General features: G+C 34.7%; 3 protein-coding genes across 5 annotated transcripts; 2 read left to right on the top strand and 1 right to left on the bottom strand.

Moving 5' to 3' along the window:
- Nucleotides 1-6,587: 6,587 nt before the first annotated feature.
- LOC120140506 (transcription factor bHLH68-like) lies at nucleotides 6,588-8,787 on the top strand. Its single transcript, XM_039155509.1, has 8 exons — nucleotides 6,588-6,807; nucleotides 6,843-7,121; nucleotides 7,214-7,508; nucleotides 7,669-7,743; nucleotides 7,884-7,949; nucleotides 8,062-8,127; nucleotides 8,278-8,334; nucleotides 8,627-8,787. Exons 2-8 carry the CDS (start codon nucleotides 6,874-6,876, stop codon nucleotides 8,771-8,773), a joined length of 954 nt encoding a protein of 317 aa, XP_039011440.1. The 5' UTR covers nucleotides 6,588-6,807; nucleotides 6,843-6,873; the 3' UTR covers nucleotides 8,774-8,787.
- A 4,247-nt stretch (nucleotides 8,788-13,034) lies between these two features.
- Nucleotides 13,035-15,114, bottom strand: LOC120140749 (probable plastidic glucose transporter 2). 2 transcript variants are annotated; one of them, XM_039155829.1, is made up of 5 exons: nucleotides 14,902-15,114; nucleotides 14,353-14,500; nucleotides 13,839-13,950; nucleotides 13,659-13,726; nucleotides 13,035-13,578 (listed from the first exon to the last, which is right to left on the bottom strand). In XM_039155829.1, exons 2-5 carry the CDS (start codon nucleotides 14,444-14,446, stop codon nucleotides 13,376-13,378), a joined length of 477 nt encoding a protein of 158 aa, XP_039011760.1. In that variant the 5' UTR covers nucleotides 14,447-14,500; nucleotides 14,902-15,114; the 3' UTR covers nucleotides 13,035-13,375. The 2 variants fall into 2 exon arrangements, with proteins under 2 accessions (XP_039011760.1, XP_039011692.1); XM_039155761.1 differs by having other exon boundaries at nucleotides 13,036-13,578; nucleotides 14,353-14,497.
- Nucleotides 15,115-16,859: 1,745 nt separating this feature from the next.
- On the top strand, nucleotides 16,860-18,680 carry LOC120140603 (probable protein ABIL5). Of its 2 annotated transcripts, none has more exons than XM_039155664.1 (8): nucleotides 16,860-17,118; nucleotides 17,232-17,314; nucleotides 17,400-17,547; nucleotides 17,642-17,741; nucleotides 17,860-17,896; nucleotides 17,985-18,145; nucleotides 18,251-18,312; nucleotides 18,445-18,680. In XM_039155664.1, exons 1-8 carry the CDS (start codon nucleotides 17,038-17,040, stop codon nucleotides 18,544-18,546), a joined length of 774 nt encoding a protein of 257 aa, XP_039011595.1. In that variant the 5' UTR covers nucleotides 16,860-17,037; the 3' UTR covers nucleotides 18,547-18,680. The 2 variants fall into 2 exon arrangements, with proteins under 2 accessions (XP_039011595.1, XP_039011532.1); XM_039155601.1 differs by having other exon boundaries at nucleotides 17,857-17,896.
- Nucleotides 18,681-19,119: the final 439 nt, after the last annotated feature.

Here is a 19,119-nt window from a genome sequence, read left to right as displayed (position 1 = left end):
AAGTTTGAATTATGTTAGTATGATACTAACATATGATTCGAATACTTGTGTTATTATGTAATGTTGTCAGACTACGAAAAATCTAGTAATCCGAACGACTCGAAAGGAAAAAGCTCGTGAGTAGGTGTTTGTACAAAATTTCTGTAGTGTGGAAAATGTGAGTGTAGTTTACTTATTTAATTATTCTGAACGAGTATGACTTGTGATAAGTCAACCTCATATTATTTTTAAAGTATAATTTATGATTTAATTATGGATTATTTCCATAATATTTTTACAAAGTTTATGAATGATGTAGGGTATGAAATGTCTAAGTTTATGTTTTATAATGATGAATAAAAATGATTATGATATTGAAATGTTGATTGTAAAATGAACTTTAAAAAATTTAAAAGTCCATTGTATGTTGCATGGAGAGTCTTATCTACAATTGACATGTCATGAGGTGGAGTGAATTTGATTCTGATTTGGTCCACTTGTTTACATTATGTTTACATTATGTGAATAAAATCATAAGATGTTTCTTTTCAAGTTTCTGATGAAGAGATTAAGTGAATAAATTGGTTTGAACATTTTGTGATTTTTATTTAAATTATTCTTGAGTGTTTTAATATATTTTTGATATTTTACTTGTTTATTCTCATCTTACGATATTACTTTTTTATTAAGTTATACTTAGCATATGATGATTTTCATGTGTAGGTTCGGATAGAGATCAGGACATGTAGTGAGGAGCTTCTCGAGCATCTTTTGGGAAATCACACCTACTACCTGTATCAGTAAGATATCTTCGATGTTACTTTTGACTTGTAGTGTTATGTATATTTATGTCATCAATTTGCTTTACAAGTTTTAATTTAAAATAATTTGTAATAGTAAATTAGAACTATTTTATTTTGACTATATATATATATATATATATATATATCCATATTTATGAATGATTAAAATACATATATTATTATGCTTTAAATAGTTTAAAATTTTAGCAGAGTTTATGCAGTTCTAAATATTTTATGAAACAACATTAATCTGCTTAATTATTGTCTAAATTCAAATTTATTTTCAATAATTAAATATTGTTTTATGATGATATAGAATTAAAAGAAAAGTTTAAAAATTTAAAATAGAAAGTTTCATAAAAAGAAACAAAATTTTAAGTATTTATATTCAGTGAATTTATGTTAATTTGATGTGATATCTTTAATTCGTATTTTAAGAGATTTACACGATACGAGTGTTATAAAGGATCTATTCTTAGTGAGGTTCCGTGAGCACTTTAGTAGAATCCAGAGGAAGATGAAACTTTTGCAAAATCAGCTGCAAAATTCGCTTCACGCCGGATCAGGATGAAGTTGACAATCTAAGACTTCGAAACTAACTTAGCAATGGCTCGGACAAGGGCGATAGGACTCAAGTGCGCTGTGGAGGAGGTGACAAGGTTCAGCGCTTCAGAGCAGTCAGTTTGGCATTGAACACATTCAAAGCCATTATTCCGGGAGAGGCGAAGACCTTTGAGAATGCCCCAAAGCTCAGCATGGAGGGCTTGGGTAGCGCCAATGTATTTATTAAATCCTAATAACCAGTCTCCAAGGTTGTTCCTGATTAGGCCGCCGACATAGCTAGCAGGTGGGGAGGCCGAAGTTGAGCCATCAGTGTTTAAGGTGACCGAACGATGGGCAGTCGGCGTCTATTTAGTTGCTTCTTGACACTTGAGCACGGGGAAGCCGCAAGTCCTGCAACGTCGAGTAACAATAAGAGACCCAGACTTTGCTTTGCATCAGGAGAGCATAGTTAGGTTGAGATTGCCCAGAAAAGATCTTAGAATTCACCTGCTTCCAAATATGCCAAGCTAGAGAAGAGAAGATAATGTTCCATGGGAGCTCAGAACCTGTAAGAAGGAAAGAGGATTGAATATTAAATGAGATCCAAGCATCAATTGGTAAATTGAAAAAAAACCATAAGCTGGTTTTGAGGCAGAATCGAGGTCCAAAGGGCCTTTATTTCCACGCAGTCCCTTAGAATATGCATAGAGGTCTCAACAGCGGCATGACAGATCGAGCATGAAGGATCATCGGTCAAGTTCCGGTGGGAACGACTCTGGTTGGTCAAGAGTCTGTCTCTAGAAGAAACCACAAGAAGCATTTGATACGCTCTTTGACAGGGGTTTTCCCTATTAAGCTCCATTTATGATTTGTTGCATCCCAGGCGGTGGAAGAAGCTTCAGGTAAGCTGATTTGACAGAGAAGATACCATGCTTCCCTGGTTCCCAATAACAACTTTTCGGTCCCATAGAGGGAGTAGGGTAGTGAATACTCATAACATATGGAATGGCTTGGGAAGATAAAATCTGTTCCAGGAGAGGCAAACTCCACAAGCCGGGTTGAGTTAAAACATCGCAGACTAATAGATCATCCACCACTAAAGCCGAGGGGGCTTTCCAATTGATTAGGAGGCCAATTTAAGGGACCCAATTGTCATGCCAAAATCGAGTAGTCTCACCATCATTTACGGACCAAGCAAGAAATTCATAGAACGATGGCCAAACATTGCCAAGGGCACGCCATAAGTGAGAGCAGTGGGTTCTGCTGATAGAGGAAGGACATTGAGAATGAACCCTTTACTTTTGCCTTAATAGAGTAACCCAGAAGCTGTTGGAATTCGATACAAGGCTATAACAAAGCTTTGGGAAGAAAGCGATATTCTGATTCCGAGGGTTGCGCAGGCCAAGACCACCATTAATCCGTGGTTGACAAAGAGTGCTCCATTGAACAAGCGGAATACCACGGTTCTGGGAACTGGAGCCCCAGATGAAATTTCTGAATAATTTATCAATTTCATCGCATATGCGTTGGGGGAAGCGACAGGTCTGCATGTAATAGGTTGGCATGGCATGGCGTTCAAAACTGAGTTTGCTGAAGTCACTCGACCAGCAAATGAGAGAGAACGAGAGGACCAGCCGGATAACTTAGCCCGAATCTTGTCAAGAATAAAATTAAAGAAGTCACAAGTGGATCGCTTATGCGTGACTAGTATGCCAAGATAAACGCCAAGATCATTTACTTAAGGATTCTAAGTTGAGATGCAACAACATTAGCAGAGTTCATGGGAGTATTCTAGGAAAAAAAGACTTGAGATTTGGCTTTGCTCACTTTGTGACCCGAGAACATATCAAACACTTCAAGAATACTGTTTATGAGATTAGCTTGAGGAATAGTAGCTTTGGCGTACAATATGAGGTCGTCTGCAAAAGAAAAGATGAGAGATTGGAAGGCCATCCCGACAAAGCTTAAAAGGTAACCAATCTCCTCCTTGAAAGAGAGCACGAACACACCAATTCTTGAAGGACCGATTTAATAAAAGTCTCTTTACCTCCTTGAGAGAGAGCACGAACACACCAATTCTTGATCCGACATCTGAACTTGTTGGTGAGATTCGAGAACGCTCCTCCTTTGTAACAACCAACAATTGCTGGAAGGTCAAGATATTTTTCTGGGCATGAGACATTGAAAACGTCAAATATGTGACGAACATCGCTTCTATTCTCATCACTAACGTTCGAAGTAAAAAAACAGATCAGATTTATCAAAATTTATGGTTTAATGTCAAATAGTTGTGAATTATTTTTGATCCATATTAATAATAAAAAAAAACTGAAAATACGTTTTTAGTCTAAATCTGATCTAACCCTTAATTACGATTAGGTGAATAATGTACCTACCAATTATAGATTTCCCTCCGTTTGTTTGGTTAGGCCTTTAAAATAAGAAATGAAGGCGCGAGGGTTTTAGGGTAGGCGAGTACGTCTTGGGATCACAAAAAGGAATAATAACGGCTTTGATTAATCCTAATTAAAAAGTTTATCTGTACAAAAGAATGTGATTTTGAGGAATCCAATGCTCAAACCATGAACCAGTATCATGGAACCAAAAATTTAAAACTAAACCTTTCGACGGAAGTGATATTATTGGCGTTAGAAAGGAGATCACGACAACATAGCCAATGAGGTTTGAAAACATTACACTAATTGTGGATGTTGATATTAATTAGTTTATTAATTTAACAGTAAACAACCAGCTGCAGCACGTCATTCCTTGCCAATTGAAAGGTGTCTGTCGGTATCACTCTTTCTAAGATTTTGTTTTGCTAATTATCTGATTCAAATTTTGTCGTCTCTAATCTTAGTAACTCGGGTTGTCAGGTTTTATATATATATTGAAATAAGACAAAATTTATGCGATTAGCCGCTAATGGCATCTGCGAGGATTAAATCCGAAATGCAGTCCGGAGAGTCGTCGGAATAAAACAAAGGTGCAGAAAGAGACAAAGCAAACTTAATTAAGGTGTGTGCAACTGTGTTATTGGAACGTCGAACACCAACAATTCGGTAGCCATGGTGATCTCAAGAGAAGAAAATATGAGTGTCTAAAATAAGTTCTCAAATCTAAGGTGTCCTTAACAGATAAAGTGAGAAATGGAAAACACAGAGGTTGAGTACAAGGAAGATGACAATTTTGACCAAGAAAGGCATGAAAGAGATGATTGTAGTGTAGCAACCTTAAACAGGATGTTGTGAAGTAGTAAAGGAAAGAGAAAGGGATAATGACTTGAGATCAAGCGAGAAAATGTACGATGAGTCTTACAATGATCATAAACTCAGTCATTTTGTTAACACAAATCTAAATTATTCCTATTTCCTTGAAATGAAAATAAATATACATTTAGTATATATGTGCAGGAGTAATATTGAGACAACATACAAGGTTGGAAATTGTAATCATTTTTACGAAAGACACTTGGTTTCGGAAAAGGGTAATCCTAACCCCTTGACCTCTTTACAAATCAAAGGTTAAATTACATGAATTGTCATTTAATTATACGGTAGGTTATATTTAGATTATTCAACTAGAATTTTTTTTTTGTAAGTAGATAAATTAACTATTTAAATGGTATCGATTTAAGACACTGAATGTTAATTGCTAAAGTGACAATTAATTAAATTTATATAATTATACATTTGATCCTCGTCATTTATATATTCTATCAATTTTTTAAAAAAATAATCATGATATTTCATTAAATGAAAGTCGTATCAACAAACGTCTTGCCAAGTACAGACTAAACAAATACAGTCGTGACTATAAAAATAAAATATAACAATGATCGTTTAGAGATAGTCTGATAAACAAAACCATTAACAAGTGAAGCAATGACGTACATAAATTGAAACACCAACGACTTCGAGCATTAGACATTGAGGAGAGAAACCTAAAGAAGAACCAAAATGGTTAACAGAAAAAGCGATCTCCCCTTAACAACAATCCCATCCGAAACATATATGCGATAACCAATAAACCGTCTTGTACAAACGAACAAAGAAACCAGGCATCGAGAAAGCAATCAACCATGTATGCAGGGAAAATAAAAAGATCGAGAAGAAGACCAATAAAAAACCTGCACCGAGAGTCCAAAAACTCAGGTAGCCATGATTTGGGGTGTTCATAAATGGTTAAGAGATTTTTCTAACAGTAACCTAACCATTAAAAAATGGTTAACCACTAACGGTTAACCTAACAATAATTTTTCATTTTTTTCATAATTCATACTAGAAAGTAGTGTAGCACTTAACACATATTTATACATTTAGAATAATATTTTTTTGTGTTAATTTAAGGATGATTATAAGATAATATGTGTTTAATAATGTCTTGTACTTACTTTATATTAATAAAAATGATAGTATGTGTTTGAAAGACTCTCAATCCATGGATTTGATAATGACCACTCAATCACTCTAGACATATGATGTATTCAAGGACGGACGCATGATTTTATGTTGGGGGTGAACTTAAACTTAAGGGGGTGAAAACAAATTTTCAATAGAAAATACATAAAAAAATCTAAAATATACGATAAATTTAAATTTTTAGGGGGCAATTGCCCCCCTCAGTTGATAAATTTTAAATTTAATCCTAATCCTACTTAAGGGAGGGAAATAAAGACCCTAAGACAAGGGAGGAGAATGTTCCTAATAGATCTAAAACACATAATTTAAGAGAATATAAATGAACAAAAATAAACAACTTTGGCTAACCGTATAAATATAATTACTGATATTTAAAATAATATTTTAAAACAAGATTCCAATAACACATACTTGCATATTATTTATTTAAATAATTATTCAAAAAAGTGGAACAGTTTAGCTAGTAAGAAAGATATTTAGTAACCATATGGATAATATTTATGTATGCTCATAATTCAGGGAACCACTATACTAAGAGTAAGACGACAAATCAAATCTTAATTTCAACAACGAAATCATCCAACACCAAGGTATGTGACCTATCTGGCTACCTCTATATGTGTGTCTTGTATATAATTATATTGAATAATAATATTTGTTTAGCTCATGACTAAAAAACTTGATTTTCTGAATTAAATAATTATATATATGTAGTGTATTTAAAATTATCTTTAACATAATCTACTAAATTAGGAATTGAGAATGGCTTCTGCTTTCTTCTTCTGACCCACTTTGAGATAAAGCAAAGGCGAGGAAAAAGCAAAGAAAGTAAAGGAAACATAAAATAAAAGGAAGAAAGAAAAAGGCAATTCAATAAAGAAATGAAAGAAAGAACAAAGTTTTCTCCCAAAGACCTCCATTGATTCAAATTCCCCTCAACCCTTTAAAAAATTATTAGTAGAAAGACCTCTCAAAGTTTCTACAAACACACTTGTTTGGAGAGAGAGCTAGCAGTTTCATAAAGAAGGGAAAGTGGAAAGCAAACAAGGACAGAAAGAAAAAGAAAGTTGTTTTAAGTGATCGCAAGCATCATCATCATCTTGATTCCAGATTGATTCATAAGGGCCATGAACCGAGGATTGTTGCAGAGCTCACCGGTTCAGCAGATGATGGCGGGAAACCCTAACTGGTGGAACAATAACACCACGCACCCACCAACTCACCATCACCAACAAGCGGCCGCTTCTCCCTTTTTGCATCCTCCCACTACTTTCTTCCCTCACACGCCCTCTTCCTCCCCCTCTTCTTCTTCGCTTTATGTTCCTGCATGGCATGATAACCATGAGCTTCCCGAGTCATGGAGTCAGCTTCTCTTGTAACTCTCTCTCTCTCTCACCTTTTTTTTCTGAATAGGGCCATAGGCTTTATATCGTGTTAATTTATGTTGCTTACAAGCGCTATTTATAGGGGTGGATTGGTGGGAGATGAAGAGAAGGGTTTACAAGCGTTGCGCCAGGTCTCGGATGCTAATTCCGTTGTGGATGTGAAACAAGAAAACTCTGCAAGCAGCTATGTGTATGGACATGCAAATGAAGATTTTCATCATGATCAGGCCACAAAACGGGCTTGGTTTCGTCAGATATCGTCGGCTGCTTCGTCCCCTAAGTCCAGTAGTCTCACAAGTTTCAGCAGTAACATGTTGGATTTTTCAGGCAACAAAGCTGATCATCCAAGGCATCCTGCTCCAAATCGGTCTTCTGAGGTGAGAGAGGGGACAAATCCTCAAGTTTGATCTATTTTTTACACTTTGATATAGTACAGACTACAGAGTACAAACTGGTGGTTCATATGATTTTTGTTTTCAACAAGGTTAGTTGCAGATTGCTGTAAAAACAGAATTCTTATCCTCATTTTTTTTCCAGTGTAATAGCACTGCAACTGGGGGGCCATTGAAGAAGGCTAGGGTTCAACCTTCTGCAACCCAGTCTACCTTAAAGGTACTGTACAATAAATATATAAAAAAGGCAGCAAAAACTTTACATAAAATCACCCTTTCAGAGCCTTCATCTCCGCTAAGATTTATCTCTACTGAGTATCAAGCTACTCTTCTGATTTGTGTGATCCACGTGCATAACAGGTGAGGAAGGAGAAATTAGGAGACAGAATAACGTCACTTCACCAGCTTGTTTCTCCATTTGGGAAGGTATTAAAACAAGCTTTAATCAATGAAATTAATGGAAAGAAAAGATATTTTGTTGTGCAGAAAGCCCATAAAGAAGCTTAAATGGTGTGGGTTTTTTCTTTCTCTTTTGCAGACTGACACGGCCTCTGTATTGTCAGAAGCCATTGGGTACATTAGATTCCTTCAGAGTCAAATTGAGGTGATGTTTCTCTTTCCTTTTTCTTTTTTGCAAACAACCATGAACCAGCAGTGACAGTGATAGCACACTGTTTCAAAGTCTCAAATTAATTCCTTTAGTTTTTCAACTACTTTACTGATCAATAGATATATTCCTTCTCCATAAATACAGGCTCTCAGCTTACCCTACTTGGGCAATGGATCGGCAAGCATGAAGCAGCAACAGTCTGTAAGTAAATAAATCCCTCTGCATCTGAGGAGCAAGGTGGTGTTTATTGATAAATGATTACCATAAAATATTTTGTTTAGGTTAAAGGGGAAGACCCTTGTCAGGTAATAATTAAGCTTTATTGGATCCATTACCTCAAAGGAACTTGGAGGGAAACTAGTAGTGAAAACTTGGATTTTGAAAAGGAAGAAAAGAAAAGCTTAATACCCATAAAGACATGCATTGTTTAAAGAACATTAATGTTCAGCTTTATAGCTAGCTTTACACTTTATTTATTTATTGGGATTTGAAGGATTGCAAGGAAGAAGCAAACAAGGATCTGAGGAGTAGAGGGCTGTGCTTGGTTCCGGTTTCATGCACACTTGAAGTATGGAGTGGTGACAATGGAGCTGATTACTGGGCTCCTCCACCTGCTCTGGGCGCCGGATTCTTCCGATAGATAATTAGGCTTATTTTTCATTGATATAGCATCACGAGCAGTCACTCTGCTAATTCAAAAAAAAGCTTGTAAGGCTGATTGCTCATGATGCTATACAACATGTTCCTTCTTTGGACTATTTCGTCTAGCATGTTGCGTACTAAGCCATAGCCTAGTGATTTTTAAGAACAATCTCTATCTAATTTACTACTACTAATTAAGATGTAAGCTTAGCTGCTAAAGTCTTACTTCTACTTATATGTATATCTGTTAGTATGAATTTGTTGGATCTTTAATATGTGATTTTGAATTATTTTATTTAAAGATCGCATGAAGTACAAAATTAAAAAAATATTATTATAATATTAATTTTTATTTAAATAAATTGTATTCAAGTTATTTATCAATTAATTTTAGTATATTTATCCGGGATATCAATTCAATTAAAATTTAATAAAAATATAAATATATAGACAGATATTACAGTGATCACAAGAATCCAGGTGACGAGGTGTCCAATTTTGACAGTAGGATTCAATACAAGAAAGAAACTACATCATTAAAATTGGACATAGTCGATTCAACCACAAATCACAGATATTTGCCTTTTTTTTACAATAATTTTCAAAGTAGGGCACGTGCCATGCGTCAATGATTATGTCTCATGTGGCGCATGCTTGGTCTCGTGTCAACATAATAGATGTTATTTGTTGGCATAGCATAGTAATATTTGTCTTATCCTCAATAAACATGTTTTTTCTTTTTCTTTTTCTTTTCCCTAGACCCAAGTAAATAGACAAATATTGGTGCACCAGACGTGTACATGTATACAAAAACAAATGCATTTTTTAAGAGGGGTACAATTGTATAAAGTATATTATTCAACATTGGTCGAATACAATAGTTAAGTTGTTAATTTAGTTAATACTGATATATTTTTAGCAGAATATTCTAATTTTCTAAACAATATTTAAATATAATTACATGTTCTTTTTATTATCTAGAAGGGTGATATCGCCATCCGTATTCTGCTATAACTCTTGTGGTTTATTCTTTCAGTTTTTTTATTTAATTTAATTTAATTTTTCTTTTTATTATTTTATTTTCATAAAACTGATGGATGCTTTTCTTTCTTAACATGTTTGATATACTTCTATAGCACATTTTTCTTATTTTTATAACATATTTTTAAAGTTTGATTTGATGATTGATTCTCTCATGGGTGTTTATTTGATTATCTTATTAGTCTATCTATACTTTAAATCATTATAATGACTCTCTTTTATTGGTAGACACTTACGATCATCAAAGATAAATCACAATAGAGTTGTGATAAAAGTAATCTGTTAAAGTGTTATCGTTGTTATACGTATTTTTATATTAATATTGATGATGTTTATCCTTTATTGTCGATGATATTATTTATTTGTATTAATCATCTATTCTAATCGTCTGGTTATATATGTTTTTTTGGGTCCATTGCCCGCTTTTGCAAGCCTAACATTGAACTTAATTAATTAGCTCCTCTTCTGTCAACCCGATCCACTAGGGAATCTCAAGTCGTTAAACAAAAGCAAGGCACGGTAAATTAATCGTTGACAAATACGTATATAATTAGACTTTTAAGTAGCATATCAGAAGCCTCTTACTAACGCATGCATTATTTCCTTCAATTTTTGAACACATCAAAATTTACCCATTAGTTAATTAATATAGGTGATATTTTAAATTATTCGTTTTCGTTGTTGGAATAGGGAAAGAGGTTGCCCAATCTAAACCTGACGACAAATGGAATAGCCGAGGCAACTGCAACTTTCAGCTGCCAGGCCCGGGCGATGGTGAGTGGAAGCAGTGCAAGTACGCTAGAAGCGCGTTTCAGTGAGGCCGGCATGGGGGGCTTTTTTTTTGAAAACCGGCATGGGGGGGTTAATAGTAAGTAATAGGGGCTCTGCCTCTTCGTCCTTTCTTTTTCTTTTGTTTTGCATGATTTTAACTTCATTTTTAATTACCTTTTTAACATGTGCAGCCGAAATGTTGATCTTTTCAAACGCTCAAGTTTCAGTGTCAGAGGACTGATCGGTCATTTTAAATGGGCCGTCCCATTGTCGCCATCACAAAGATTTAGGTATTTCAATATGGAAAACCATGCACCAAAAACCTCTCTCTGACCCTTTTACTCAGACTTAGTCCCTATAGTTAATCAGTATCGACGCCGCTCCGCCAAGGGAACCGCCGGCACTACGTCGACCCAAATCCTCCATCATATCACCGCCTTCACCTCCAAAATCCTCTCCCAATCTGAGCTCCGCCGCAAAATTTTCTCCGCCCTACGATGCAAGCTTTTACCCTCCGATCAACTCACACTCAAACCCTTAAACCTCGCCGTTGAAACTCTAGAAAACGCCATTTCCGCCCCCAATGCCTCCATGCAATCCTCTTCTTTCCGTCTTGCTCAGAAGATCCTCGTTTCCTATCCCGAAACCGCCTACTCTTCTTTCCTTCTATCCCTCATTTACTCTCTCCAACGGTTCAATGAACAAAGATTAATCATCCTGTCATCGTCATCGCAAAATGGGAATCAAGGAGCTGATGATTATTCCATGTGTGATGTATCGGTGGTGGTTCCATGCTCCAAACTGTTGTCACAAATGAGTGGTGATCAAGCTCTGGAGTTGAAAGAATATGAAAGAAAATACGAAGCGGTTCTGGATGAGAATTGCAGGGCTTTTGCCGAGTATTTCAAAGAGGTTTTACAGAATTCTGATGAAAGCAGATCGATTAATCCTCTGGAGTTGGTGTTTAAACAAACGGACAACGGTGAAGGGCTGGACTACCATGAAGATGTGAAAATCAAAACCAAGGATTGAAAAGCGGACAATATAATGTAATATTGCCGCAGCCTTTAATTATCCAATTTCTTGATTTTCATATATTTTCAATTAGGTAAATTGATTTATCTTGGAAAAAGAGGAACCATTTAATTCTGATTAATTTTGAAAATGATGAGTCGAAAATAAATAATTTGAAAACGAATAATTAACTACAATATTAATAATACTAGATCAACTTCAAAATTAAGCCTAAATTTTCTGGTTTTTTTAATGAAACCATTTGTTTGTTATTATTTATCTTTCACTGCATTTGTGCTTAGATCTTTGAAATTTTCCTCTGGTGATTTGTTGTGACACTTTCTAGTCTATGCTTCATTTGTTCGTATACATACATATAATTGAATAAGTCTAGCAATTAGAATACTATGCAAAAGGAAAAACAAGACTTGGCACAATTTTCTAATATAATTCTACATTTTTTATAATTTATACACATAATATTATTATTTATTTATTTTGATAGATATAATTCTATTATTTATTATATCGTTAGTTAGCAAAAAAAAAAAAACTCTAAACAGACAATTGTCATAATTTTAACGTTACGTCCGAAAATAGTTTTTACTAATAATTTATCAAATACCAATTTAAATAATATTTTGAAATTAAAGTTAAAATTATAATTTAACAATCTAAATGGTACAAAATTTCTAAACTAGTAGTTTAAATATTATATAAGAAACGCTAAATTAGGAGGAACGAAAGCTAAAATACTTGTTGGGCATAGTGATTGAATGATTGGAAATGGCTGCATCTTCCAACTTGCAGAGAAAATGATTATTTAATGATTATGACATTTTCTACACCACATTTTATGGATATCAATATTGTATCATTTTCTGGCTGATGGATGCATCTAAAGTCGTCAACTTAAAGGGTGTGAAAAGCGTTACTTGTCTGAAATCTGAATTCATTCTTAGCTGACTCCAGTTTGTTGCTGTATCGTCAATGATTTGTGGTCTAATTTGCGCAGCCAATTTGGGCCGAAGGAGAAAGGTCAATTGAATTCTCTAGCAGCAACAGCAGCAGCAGCTCCAAGTCTCCGCCATTTTATCCTCAGGGTGTCTGTAAACATCCTTAAAAAACAAAACTCAAAAACATTGACAGCATCGCCAAGTTCAATTTCTGATTCTGAAATGGACTCTCTTTCCGAAGACAATTCCGCCAACTCTTGTTCTTCCGAGTCTGATGCCGAGATCGAGGTAATCTTCTCGTTACAAACAAGAAAAGAAATCTCCACTCCCTAGGCTTTGTTTTGAAAAATATATTATGTTCTTGTCATTGTAGGAAAACAACAGAGAAGAAGCATTGCTACAAAATGGAAACAGCCCAACACCAAGACAAAAGCAGTCTGTCTTTACTGATGCCACTCGTTAGGTCATATCGAAAAACTTTTAGCAAACAAAAGATTATAAAGACAACAAAACCTTATATACATGACACATAATGAACAAGTTTAAAACGTGACCTCTACACAAGCAAAGATGTTAGAGTAAAAAGCTATAACAGATCAAAGTGGAAGAAACCATCAAGCAAGGTCCTAGGCCGCTAGTTAGTCTTACTTCATTCAAGATAGAAGATTTGTAGTAAAACACGAGTTTCCCTCAAGGTCAGAGTTTTATATCTCTAATCCATCTTACTAGAAAATATACAAATAATTTGCAACAAATTAAAACAAATAGATTATAAAAACATGGGATTAAATTTAAATCAAAAGCTATCATTTGCAGTATTAAGAAATAAAATACAACACATAGCTTGAAAATAAATCATTCAACCATTTCATTAGCAATGTATATAACCTTGTAGCAGCGCCAATAATCATAGGCAGAGCACACAACTGAAAGGCCCTACGACGTCCGACACCATCAGCAACCCAACCACTGAACAATGATCCAATAAAGGCACCACCCAAACATGTACTCACCACCAGACCTAAATTTAACATTTCACGTTAGAGGACTAAGGTCCAGAAGCAAAAGTCCAGAGAAAAAGATAATGGGATAAAATGTCACCTTCATCCAGAGAATTGCCACTGAAACCTAAATCTATAGAGATGCTTTCAAGTGGTTCATTAACTACCCTAGAATGGACAACATGTAAATCATAATCATCTAATCTTGTTCTGAGAAGTATCAAAACAGACAAGTAAAATAAAGAAGATATTAAGATGAATTTCAAGATAGCACACAAACCCAAGGTGGTAGCCAAATAGGAGTGAAGTTATGATTGCCACTACTACATGCGGAAAGGAAAGCAACCATGAAGGATTTGTAGTTTCCATGTCCATGCTGTTCTGTAGGAGAGCTAAACAAACAAAGAAATTAAGTACAAAAATCTTTTAAAGTGACTTGAAAATTCATAATAATTTAGAACTTATTCAAGCAACAAGTTTCCAGGAATTAGATAGTTATCCTAAAACAACTACAATCTTTTAATCTGTTATTCCGATTACTGATAATGGAATGCAAATTTCTGAAGAATGAATTGAAAAGAGAGCCAAAGAACTCAGCAACTGAATTTTTAGTGCTGGAAAATGAAGAAAAACAAATTCCAAAAATCTTTCCATCTCATTAATTTTTCCCCTATAAAGAATTCAAAAAGACAAGGGAACAATACTGTCACACGCATCAGGAAATTAGAACTCTAATGACTACACAAATATGGCTATGCAGAGACCCTCAGCTGGTCTATAATAAATAACTTTACCCGAGTTATCTTCTACATCATCAACTACGGTTGAATGATCTCTTAATGGCATCCTCTTGTAAGTGGAGAATGCTTCACGCTGACGACTCCACATCCCAAACTAGAGCAGCCAGTTCTGACCTTATGTATTTTTGTAAGGACCGTGCTGCCAGATAGCAAATTGAACATAAATTAGCAATTTCATATGAAAAATTAACAGAATTTTCATCTAAAAGCAACTCAGATTCAAGCTCAACACCTTGTTTTTATTGTTTTGCTCAATATATTATAGTTTATTCTAATTATCGACACTCAATCAAGTTCTTGACAATACTACGGAAGTAATAGGAAAGCAGAGCATCTCTAAATCGAACCAAACTAAAACTATAAAATTAAAATAAATCATCAACTTCAATCAATACAAATAAAAACAACATTCTGTAAAAAGAAAAACACAAATAACAGTAGAAACCGTACAAAGAAATGCTAATTAGAAAAAAGAAGGGAATCAACCGAAGAATAACGCTAAACAAGCTAATATCCGATCAAAAAGCTAAAAATTAACTCCACCTTGCTTAAGATGATTTGTCAGATCTGCCGTACGTGATCATCCGAGAATTTCAATGAGACATTTACTGAAAGGTGCCGAAACTTGGCGAAAGAGAGAGAGCTCCCAATATTGCTGTGCGCCGGGAGAGAAGGTTAACGATGAGTGGAGACTGGGGAGAGGAAGGCTTTTTCTTAAGAAACAGAGCACGGCAGTGGTTATTCTCTTCTTTTCTAAAAAAATGGATTGAATTCAAGGCACCAGTAAGTAAGTAGGCGTGTTCACTGTTTGGTTAAAATAGAATTAATTGATTCAACCGAGATTTCAGTTGATTAATTGATCGGTTCATTTTGTCATATTTTTTTTTAAAATTTTAGTTTTGGTCATTTCTATTCAGTATCAATTAATTAATCTAATTAGCTAAAATTATTAAATATTTAATATTATATATATATTATTTAGTTTTAGAAGTATTTGAATTCGGTTTTTTCCGAATAAATCAAAAAAATATTTATTATATATTATTTATAAGTTAACTAATCGATTAATTGAATTTAGTTCGGTTCAGTAATTTTTTTTAAAAAAATTTATATGGTTACCAATTAATGAAAAAAATCTGTTAATAAATTTAAATAATTCGATTCGATCGATTAATTGTATTATCCGTTTGAACACCCCCAATGAGTAAGAAACAAATGTACTAATAGGAATATACTTACGTAAAATCCATTTTTTTAGTTTAATTAAAATTAACTCAATTCTAAAGTGAATTAACTGATTCTTTTGTTGTTAAAATACAGATTGAAGTGTTAAGATCAACGTGATCTAGGAACTCACAATAGAAAATGCGGGGAGTTTGATTTGGTGTGGACACCTGTCTTTGATTGAAAGGTGACAGAATGCTGGAAGAATATGAGGATGGGTAGTCTGGACATTTCCTCTATGGGGAATTTTTTAATTTACACGGTCGCGGAGATGACAGGTGGCGATAGCAAAGAATATCTTGAATTCTTATTGCAGTTGAGGTATATTTGTTGGATTTTTTTTTACAAAAATTATGTGATAAGAAAATTGGTGTTTTAAGAGACTGTGGATGTTAAAATTAGTGTTCTGTTCAAATTAACATGTAATTCCAGCATTTAAAGTTCAGATTCTATGTCAATTGACACCGTATTAATTGGAATCAGCTTCTACTCTAATAGATAGTTCAGAAAAAAATATTAATCATTATCCATTTTTGTGAAGAAATCAAATGATACACAGTTGCAAAGCGCAAATAGGAAATTTTTGTCTATAATACTTGTTAAAATGTCGTCTAGCTTAGCCATCATTTGTCGGTGAATCACATGCGATGCGAGGTCAGATATCAGCTAAATATAAATTAATCACTAAGCTCAGGTGGATATATGCTGACAGGTAGACCATAGATTCTGTTGCTGCATTATAATATGTAGTAACATTTTGTTTTCGCTGGGAATAGTTTGCATTTTTATATAAATTTGTCTCTTCTTCTTTCCCTAATGTTGTGAAGGTCGGTAAAGACTAATGTGTCTCGATTTGGTCGATTTCTTTTGCATTATTTTCACTTTGATTTACAGTTTATTTCACTCAAGAAGAAAAGTTGATCACAGAATTTCTTGAGATGATTTAGCATAAAGAAAAGGATCACCCAACAAAAGAATTCCAGCAAGACATGTAAAATTATACTATATGCATGTCATGGTAATTGGCAGATGGTGAGTGGCAGTGGGCGCAGGAGCAGATTTTGGCAGTAGGTGACTGCTCTTTTTCCAGGGAAAAAAAAGGTTTTGAAAGAAAAATAAAAAAGGTAAGAAACATAAAATCACGGGACTGCAATGGTTTTTTTGTCATCTTTCTATTCTTCCCATTCGTGATCGTGCCCATGGGATTGATATGCGAAAGAGAATCTCTCTTTAACGACTTCAAATTGTTTCTTAGGCAGCTCCTCGTCTTTCTTGTAAAAGACAGCCAAACCCTCTATCTATCTTCTCTCACTTTCAAATTTAAAACCAGAAAAATTGGTTCCTTTCCTCCTCATCTTCACTGGTTTTTAAATTTAACTCAGCTGTCCTATCCTACTAACCAGTGAGTGGGTGACCATCATCATCAATTAGCTCTAATTCTGAAAGACAAGAAAAATGCATGTTTCAGAGATACTTTCTCCTCTGGAGGAAGAAGAAGATTCGGGCCAAGGCTTTCGTTTTGACAAGTCTCTCCAGGTTTACTTCATTTTGCAGGCTGGGTTGGGGGTAGTACTTTTCATTGAACAAAACCACCATGTTAATGCTCTTTTGTTTGTTTGTTTTTTCTCCCTTTTTTTAACTGCTTACAGGAACTGAGAGATTTGCGGTCTCAGCTTCATTACGCCGCTGATTACTGTGAAACAACGTTTTTGAACTCTAAGGAGAAGAGAAGGTAAGTTTTTCTTTATTTCTAAGCATTCCCAGAACCTCAAGCCAAGCTCTTTCATGCTTGTTAAATAATGACTGGTAATTTTCAGTGTGGTGGAAAACACAAGAGAGTACATATGCAAGGCAGTCGTTACCGTTGTTGATCATCTGGGAAACGTCTCTGCTAATCTAAATCACTCCATTTCCGAGACTGATTCATTTTCTGAGGCTGAGCTCCGCATTAATTGCCTCCAACAAGTTTGATATATCATCCTGCTATACTACAATTTTGATTTATGGAATGTTGACACTTGCTTTTCATTTATATACCACTTGTTTGATGTTCTACCAGAGACTTCTCTCGTGCGAGCAATTTGCTCACAAGCTTGCTCTAACCAGAGTCAAATGGAACCCAATTTTGCCAACACATCACCGGCGATATTTATCTGCACGTAGTCACCCGAATCACCTCATGTTTACAATTAGCTATCTTGTTTCCTCCATGCATTACAATTATAATTCTTTATGTTAATCATTTCTTGTTTCTGTTTTTCAAATTACTGATAGCAGCAACAGCAACTGTGGAGAAATCAAAAGAAAACCCAACGTAACTCCAACATTAATTCAACCTTTATATTACCTCAATGAAACGTATATTTATAGACATTGGGTTAATGGGTTTTAACCATTTTCAGGATCTCCATTGCTGCTAGTCCTGCAGAGCTCGTAAACAAGCATGAACTTGACACTGGTGGAGTTCCACTTTTCTCCTTCACTTGTACATACAAGCCTTCACTGTCCAAGAGTCCATCTCTCAAATCTAATTTGGACGAAAGTGATTCTGATTCAACATTGGGTAAGAAAAAAAAATTATCAATCAAAAAGTAGTATCTCATTTAGTTTCCTTCAAGTCCCTGATAGATTGTTTATCTGCATTTTCATGATGGGTTTCATTTCCCAGTACCTGTTCGTGATGGCCTCTCGATACTATCAAAGAGTTCAAATCCTACATTCCATTTCCAGGTGATTTTAATTTTAAACTACATGCTAATGAACATGGTTAGACAATACATCTTCAATGAACAATTCCCACACCTCCGTTTGCATCAAATTAGTTTAATTTAGGTTTGGCCCGGTCGATGGTATGTTTTGCAGCAACGAGATAAAAAACACGGACGCAAAGGCTTGTATAGGAAAGCATTGACGAGTGGTGATATCTTAGCTTTTATTCGACGGACAAGAAGATCAGCTGCTTGATAAAAAAAAGGGCAAAATCTGCGTATTAGTGACTAAATTTCTTGATAAAAAAGGACAAGAAGATCATCATTTGGTGTGTTCGGGATTATGCTGAATATATTACTCGATGCAGGGGGGCCGCTATTGAAGATTTCTTGTAATATATTAATATTTTGTTAATTAATGAATTGATATTTGTAACATCTCAATCTATGGGTTAGTGACTAAATTATAAAAAAATTCAGAACTTGGTGACTAAAGTAGAAGAATGGAATAGTTCAATGATTCATTTGAAATTATTACCTGAAAAAGGTAAGTAATTATTAGATGAAGTGAAGGGCAAAAGGGTCTTTTGTAAGGGGAATAATTAATTAAAGAAATGTTATATTAACCACGTGGAAGGGAAGAGAAATCTACAAGCTTCCAGAGTTCTCTTTCTCTTCTTCTTCCTTCATGCGTGGGAACCCAAAACAAAGGTGAGTTTCTGGTTAGTTAGTTTCTTGTTAAATTTAAGATTGGTTTATGATCATTAGATGATAACTAAGCTTAAGGAAAGCTTAGATTATCTTAAAACCATAAGATGAGGAGTACATG

This window comes from Hibiscus syriacus, unplaced genomic scaffold (genome assembly GCF_006381635.1).
Source record: "Hibiscus syriacus cultivar Baekdansim isolate YM2019G1 unplaced genomic scaffold, ASM638163v2 tig00000170_pilon, whole genome shotgun sequence".
In the NCBI taxonomy this organism is placed as follows: Eukaryota; Viridiplantae; Streptophyta; class Magnoliopsida; order Malvales; family Malvaceae; genus Hibiscus; species Hibiscus syriacus.
Note: the sequence above shows the minus strand (reverse complement) of the source record. Positions and strands in the feature narration are given on the sequence as shown.

What these genes read in the sequence shown, in the direction of transcription:
- LOC120140506 (XM_039155509.1), top strand. Translation starts at nt 6,874, where the DNA reads ATGAACCGAGGATTGTTGCAGAGCTCACCGGTTCAGCAGATGATGGCG. An exon ending in TTGTTTCTCCATTTGGGAAG is followed by an intron (nt 7,950 to 8,061) that starts GTATTAAAACAA and finishes TCTCTTTTGCAG; the next exon opens with ACTGACACGGCCTCTGTATT. An exon ending in GCATGAAGCAGCAACAGTCT is followed by an intron (nt 8,335 to 8,626) that starts GTAAGTAAATAA and finishes TGGGATTTGAAG; the next exon opens with GATTGCAAGGAAGAAGCAAA.
- LOC120140749 (XM_039155829.1), bottom strand. Translation starts at nt 14,446, where the DNA reads ATGTGGAGTCGTCAGCGTGAAGCATTCTCCACTTACAAGAGGATGCCA. An exon ending in TGATGTAGAAGATAACTCGG is followed by an intron (nt 13,951 to 14,352) that starts GTAAAGTTATTT and finishes TTGTTTGTTTAG; the next exon opens with CTCTCCTACAGAACAGCATG. An exon ending in TGGCAATTCTCTGGATGAAG is followed by an intron (nt 13,579 to 13,658) that starts GTGACATTTTAT and finishes TGTTAAATTTAG; the next exon opens with GTCTGGTGGTGAGTACATGT.
- LOC120140603 (XM_039155601.1), top strand. Translation starts at nt 17,038, where the DNA reads ATGCATGTTTCAGAGATACTTTCTCCTCTGGAGGAAGAAGAAGATTCG. An exon ending in AACTCTAAGGAGAAGAGAAG is followed by an intron (nt 17,315 to 17,399) that starts GTAAGTTTTTCT and finishes GGTAATTTTCAG; the next exon opens with TGTGGTGGAAAACACAAGAG. An exon ending in AAATCAAAAGAAAACCCAAC is followed by an intron (nt 17,897 to 17,984) that starts GTAACTCCAACA and finishes AACCATTTTCAG; the next exon opens with GATCTCCATTGCTGCTAGTC.